General features: G+C 40.2%; 1 protein-coding gene across 1 annotated transcript; it reads left to right on the top strand.

Annotated features, from left to right (window-relative positions):
- The first annotated feature begins 3,097 nt into the window (after nt 1–3,097).
- LOC129061580 (olfactory receptor 7D4-like) lies at nt 3,098–4,036 on the top strand. Its single transcript, XM_054562285.1, has one exon. It carries the CDS (start codon nt 3,098–3,100, stop codon nt 4,034–4,036), a length of 939 nt encoding a protein of 312 aa, XP_054418260.1.
- The last annotated feature ends 3,077 nt before the right edge of the window (nt 4,037–7,113 follow it).

The raw sequence follows: 7,113 nt of genomic DNA, 5'->3' as shown, positions 1-7,113 counted from the left end.
CAGTAATCAGACTAATTTCCCTTTTTCATCTTATGAATTTCTATAAACACCTATAAAAAATATTATTTATTTATTTTTGGTGAGAGGGGAAGGGAGGAGAAAATGAGGGAGAGAAACATTGATGTGCAAAGGACATATCTCTCAGTTGCTCTTTTATGCCCCCAAATGGGGACCTGGCCTGAAACCCAGGCATGTGCCCCGACCAGTAACTGAACTGGTGACCTTTCAGTTTGCAGGTCGGAGCTCAATCCAGTGAACCACACCGGCCAGGGCATGTAACCAATTACTTTAAGTATTCAAGAAACCATTGACATTGGACTGATTGATGTTGGAGATTACTGATCAGGAGTGATTGATGCTGGAGCAGACTGTTGCTGCCTTGGCCTGTTCCTGAATTTAACTCATATCACATATTTTAGTGTTTTAGTGTAGAATATACTGTTGGCTGCACTGTTGAAACATCTGTTCTTTACTGGGTTAAGAAATTGTCCTTAGTTTCCTCATTTAGTGAGAGGCTCTGTCCCGGCTGCTAAACACAGTAATGGCTGTTATGTTTTGTCAGACACACTTTCTATTATGATTACGGTTATGATTCCTCTTTATTGACCTATTTTTTTTGGTGAGCTATATTTGCAAATATTTTAGTACTGAACCAGGTTTTCATACCTACAATAGGTCCTACTTGTTCATGATACATTATTCTATTAAAATAGATATGGATGCATTTTATTTAACTTTACTATTCTATTTTGTGTCTCTATGCAGGCATATGATGCCCTTGAAGATTGCTTTTTTTCTGTTATAGTTGATGCTTTTGGTATCGATCTGTATTGTACATCTAATATCTGTGTGTGTTGAGCACCTACTATATGCCAGGCACCGTGCAATTCTTTGGAAGGCAAGGGCGAGCAAAACAGTCATGGCTTCTGATCCAGGAATAAACATAAAATTACCAGCACGTCAGGCACTTCAAGGAATTCTTCAGGGTGCTTGACAGACGGGCCTCATGCCCTCTGTGCTCCCGACTGCCACCCTCTGTGCTCCCTCGCAGTGGCCTCTCCAATCCCTTCCCCTCCTAACCTTTCAGGCAAACGCGAATTCTGTTTTCTCAGCCCCAAAGCTGGCCCTTTCCCCCGTTTGTCTAATTAACAGTTACAGTTAAATGTTCATATGTCAGAGAAGCCTTTTCCACCCACCTCCCCAGACTAAATGGGTCCTCAATGGTTTTATTCCCCCTGAAATTAACTGCATCTCTAGGCATTAATAATGCCAATCTTTTTTCTGTCAGAGAGAATGTAAACATTTATTTTTATCTTAAATGTGCCTCTTAATCTTTTAGGGATGATTTGATTTATAAAAACTTTGAATATTGTTCATCAGACTTATCAATACCTTTTCTTTTTTTAACAGTTAACTGCTGATTAAAAAAGTTTTTCATCCTCACCTGAGAATATATTTATTGATTTTAGAGAGAGAGGAGGGGATAGAGGGAGACAGAGAGAAATGTCAATGTGAGAGAAACACTGGACAAAACACTGATTGGTTCACTTCTGTATGCGCCCTGACCAGGAACTGAACCTGGGACCTTTTGGTGTATGGGATGACGCTCCAACCAACTGATCCACCCGGCCAGGGCTAACTGCCGCTTTTTAATGCAACATGCCTTTACTGAAGAGCACGTACACATGAACATATGCTCTCACACTCGCTTTGTATTTTATTTGAGTGGTTTTGCGATTTTGTTTACCCCTCTTACCTGTGCAGTCCACATGCTTTTCCCCTCTCCTCGGGAGAGGGCACCTGGCAGGCAGTATCTGAAAGAGGAGCCAGAAGGATTTTCACTAATCAGAGGTGCTGCATGGTGATCAAAAGAGGTAACATATGTGTTGTGTTCACAATGATCAGAATTCCATCTTCGATGTGTGGCCCAGTTTGTGGGGGAGTATTAATCAATGATGGCCACGCCAGACAGATTTTTGGTGATGCTGAGAAGAGGAGATCATACTTCTCAGGTGCCACTGCATGTCCCAGGAACTATACTAGGAAATCACATGCGTCGTCTCATTTAAATCACTCGTTAGTGTTAAAATGCAGAAAATATCTATGACTCCCATGACAGAGGGGAGGTATCTGCAGCTAATAAAGATTAAAGAACTTTGTCAAGGTCATACACATAGGAAGTCGACGGACCAAAATTGTATTGTAGGAAGTCTCACTCAAAATCCCATTTTCTTTTCTTTTTTTTAATGATTTTATTTATTTTTAGAGAGGGGAGGGGTGGGAGAAAGATATGGAGAGAAACATTAATGTGTGGTTGCATTTCACATGCCCCCTGCTGGGGACCTGACTTGCAACCCAGGAGTGAACCCTAAACTGGGAATTGAACCAGTGACCCTTTGGTTTGCAGGAAAGTGCTCAGTCCACTAAGCCACACCAGCCAGGGCCAAAATCCCATTTTCTGAATCACATCTCTACACTGCACTTTGGGAGTGTTATATCTCAAAGATCAATATAATAAGAGGAATAGATTAATAATAGTAATATGATAATAGTAGCTATAATTTACTGAGATCCTACTCTGCACAAAGACATTTTTAACACTCACAAAGAAGGTAACAGCAGTAACAAAGTTTTAGAAATAAAATAAGGCACTGGAGAGATAACTGTCACATCAATGGGAAGAATCAGGTCATAGAACTGAGGTTGTTCGAGTTGAGATCCAGGAATTAATATCTGTTATAGAGCTATTTAAGTGAAAGAAGTATGGAGATTATCAAAGAAAGATATTAAGTGTCATCAGTTATTTTGGAAGGGTCATATCATAGAAGAAACTGGTTTATATCCATAGCTTAAAGCTCAATTAGGACAAGTGAGTAGGAGATAGAAAGAGATTTCTGATAAATTTAACACAGGCTAACTACATTCGAAATGAAAATGGCCACCATTTGCCTGAGTGAATTGGTGTCATTGGAAGAAATGGTGGAGGGTGAAGGAGGTCCTTGCAAACTGGAAACAAAGGTGACGATGAGCTGACATGTCACTTGGGAGTTCCCTAAACGTTGCTTTTGCCTCCTTCTCCAGCAGACACACCAGTGGCATGGAAGCAGGAAACCTCACGGAAGTATTAGAATTCCTCCTCCTGGGTCTCTCAGAGGATCCTGACCTGCAGCCCTTCCTCTTTAGAGTGTTACTGTGCATGTATCTGGTCACTATACTTGGGAACCTGCTCATCATCCTGGCCGTCAGCTCTGACTCCCACCTCCACACGCCCATGTACTTCTTCCTCTGCAACCTGTCCTTTGTCGACATGTGTTTCACCTCCACCATCGTCCCAAAGATGCTGGTGAACATCCAGACAGAGCGCAAAGCCATCTCCTACATTGGATGCCTCATTCAACTGTATTTTTCTATGATTTTTTCTGTAATGGATAGTTTCCTTTTGACCGTGATGGCCTATGACCGGTATGTGGCCATCTGCCACCCCCTGCACTACATGGTCATCATGAACCCACGCGTGTGCAGCCTGCTGGTTCTCTTGTGTTGGTTCATCACATTCTGGGTCTCCCTAGTTCATATTCTATTGATGAGGAGGCTGACCTTCTGTGTAGGAACTGAAATCCCACATTTCTTCTGTGAACTGGCTCAGATGCTCAATGTCGCCTGTTCAGACGCCCTTATCAATAACGTCTTATTATATGTGATGACTGCCCTACTGGGTGTGATTCCTGTCACTGGAATTCTCTATTCTTATGCTCAGATTTTGTCCTCTTTAATGAGAATGTCCTCTGCAGGGGGGAAATATAGAGCATTTTCCACCTGTGGGTCTCACCTCACTGTTGTCTCCTTGTTCTATGGGACAAGCCTGTGGGTCTATCTTAGTTCTGCTGTGACCCATTCTTATCTACAAAACTCAGTGGCCTCAGTGATGTACACTGTGGTCACCCCCATGCTGAACCCCTTCATCTACAGCCTGAGGAACAAGGATGTGAAGGGGGCCTTGGGAAGCCTTCTTAGCCGAGGAGCCCGTTGTCTGTGATGGGTCACTCACCTCAGAACTAAGTGGACATTGTGGGCTCCAAAGGACAATGTTATGGATTTAAATCTGGTTCTTTTCTTTCTTAAAAACACATGCTTCATTACCTCTAATTTCAAAGCACTACGATATTTTTTAAATTTCATTTCTAAGTTTTATTTTCAATTACAGTTTACATTTAAAATTATTTTGTATTATTTTCATGTGTACAGCATAGTGGTTACACCATCATATACTTTACATTGTTTCCCCCAATATTTCTAGTACCCACCCAACACCACACATAGTTATTACAATAATAGTGACTGTATTCCCCATCCTGGACTTGACATTCCTGTGACTACTTTTTCATTACCAATCTGTACTTCTAAATCCCTTCATCATTTTTGCTCAGTCCTTTAAGAGCTCTTGCCTCTGGCAAACATCAGTCTCCTCTCTATATCTATGAGTCTGTTCCTATTTTGTTTATTTTGTTTTTATATTAATTTCTCCTCAACAACCTCCTCAGTAATTCCTTTTTACCTTTCTTCTCTATTTCCACCCCATTAAGTTATACCTTTCTTGCAGCCCGTCCTGAGATTTCCAACATTGGCCTTGAAGCGCTTCCATGAAGTGCTGACATGGTTTCCCTGCAGATTTTTCTCTCCATTGTTGGTATTCTTTACCTTACCTTGGTTGTGTGTTTGTTTTTCTCAGGAAGAAATGGAATACAAATCACATCGTAGTCACAAAAAGTGCTTACCAGAGCAGGGCTGTGCTTGTTGGTTGCTTTATATCTGTGATCACCAACCGGTTTGCTGCAAGAACTTTTAAAACATGCAATATATGGCTATTTAGTCAGGGACACTGACCTCTTTTCCCTTAGGTTGCCAAAATAAATAAATAAAATAAATAAATAAATAAATAAATAAATAAATAAATAAATAAGACAACAGCCAACACAACAGCCATCTGGTATGAAAGAATCAAAGTTATACCTACTTTATTTGTCAGATTGACAAAAATTATGTTTTTTGGTGTGTTGTAGAATTTTAGTAATTAGCTTACATGTGTCATGAGATGAAGTTTGAAAATCGGGGCTTTACATGTATAATTTTGGGTGGTCATGACAACATTTCTTTGAGCTATTTTACCTCCTATACCTCATTTTTCAGAGAAAGAGAGTGAGGTTGTGTGAGACTCTAACCTGACACCGAGCCCACACTCCTAACTGAGCTATCAGACCTGTCCTGGAAACAGAGATGTGACTTTCAACTTCTGGAAGTTGAAACCTACTTCTAGAAACCTAGATGAAAAGCCAGTTTGTTAGGTGGTTTGTTTTAATATGTTGCATAGGATAAGCCTTAGACATTGCTTTAGTCTTGGCTCTTTTTCTCCCTTCCTTTCTATTTCTTCCTTTCCTCTTTGCTCTCCTTGTTTTATTGGATCTTTATTTCCCATCATTGCAGTTTAAAGATAGTCCCCCAGATCCTAAAACATGTAATAATGAATATAATAGAAAAAAAAACTTGCATTAAGTGGTTTATCATTGGGGGAAGGTATCTCTGGAGGTGTCATCAGGAATGGTAGTTACACATTGTAAAGGAATTCAGAACTTAGTTTGCTTTTTGAGCAGAATGTTGACAGAATTGAGTTTGCAGTGAGGAGTGGAGTAGTAAATTCTGTCTGGACCGCTCCCACGTTTTCTGAGATCCTTTCAGGATCTCCGTTGCATAGCAGCCTGATGGCCATGGTCAGCACCGGGTGGAACCTCCCTTTCCCAGTGCATGACGGCCGCAGTGACAGGGATCATGCCCCGCCAGGGACTGCTCCTAAGGGAGAGGTGTGGGGTATGATATGTACTTCACACCCAGCGGTGAAAATTCTGAAGTATGGATCTTGACCGCTTCCCAGGGTTTCCCTACAGGATGAAAATTCTGCTTACTCACTGTGGGAACTGACGTAAAGTAAGTTTTATTGGATGTATTTTCTTCTCTGTATCACATCTCCTCTGTCAAATCCATGTCCCATGTTCCTTGCTCCTTCCAATAAAATGCTTATACATGAATCCTTGGCTCAGTGTCTGCTTCTGGGAGTCCCAAAACCAATCCCAGTGAGAAAGATGTGAAGTGTATCGAACGATATCACAGATGGAACTAAGATTTGGGGTGAAAAAGAAAAATGAAGCAAACAAGTAGTAGGTGTGTAGTATATCTTCAAATTACTGAAAAGTCATACTCCGTGTGACTTGCAATCATTTTGATTCTATTAAGTTTCATCCACTGGGCATTCATTGTTTTCTGTATACAAATTGAAGAGAGGACCAGAGATGTAACCATGATTGCAACACAGAGTGGTAAGCAGAATAAATTTGGATGTAATAGAACTTGCTGAAATCAAAGGTAATAGTTTTCAACTCACTTTGAGTTAATTCCAGAGAAAACTTAAAAAAATTTTGTCTCACAGATTTATTGTTATAACTTACCCTGCAATTCACCCCTTGAAAGTATAAGTTCAATAATTCTATTCAATTTACAGAGTTATGCAACCATCACCACAATCTAATAATAGAACACTTTGATCATCCCAAAGAGTTTGCTCCCATTTGTGGTTAATGTCCACTCAGTGCTAGGCAACCCCTTTTCTGCCTTCTGTCTTTGTCAACTGGACTTTTCTAGATACATATCAGTGGATCATATAATATGTGATCTTTTGTATCTGGCTTTTTCCACTTGTCATAATGATCTTTGAGGGTTATCCATGTGGAAACATACATCAGTATTTTGTTCCTGATAGCTGCAGAATAGTATTCTGATACATGGTTGTGCCTCATTTTGTTTATCCATTACCAGCTGAGAGGTATTTGGACATTCCACTGTTATTATGGGGTTATTATGAATAATACTAATATGAACATTTGAATATATGTGTCTGTATGACCTGCACCTTCATTTCTTTGGTCTAGACAATTTGATGTATAATTATTGGGTCATATGGTAAATTTATGTTTAATTTTTAAGGAACTACCAAACTGAGACAAGGACACACAAAGACATAGGGAACAAGGTCATATGGAGGCACAAGCAGAGGCTGAAGTGATG

Source organism: Pteronotus mesoamericanus, unplaced genomic scaffold (genome assembly GCF_021234165.1).
Source record: "Pteronotus mesoamericanus isolate MK-2021 breed Mesoamerican mustached bat unplaced genomic scaffold, CSHL_Meso_final scaffold_636, whole genome shotgun sequence".
Taxonomy (NCBI): Eukaryota; Metazoa; Chordata; class Mammalia; order Chiroptera; family Mormoopidae; genus Pteronotus; species Pteronotus mesoamericanus.
The sequence above is the reverse complement of the archived record's forward strand: the minus strand, read 5'-3'. Positions and strand labels throughout refer to the sequence as shown.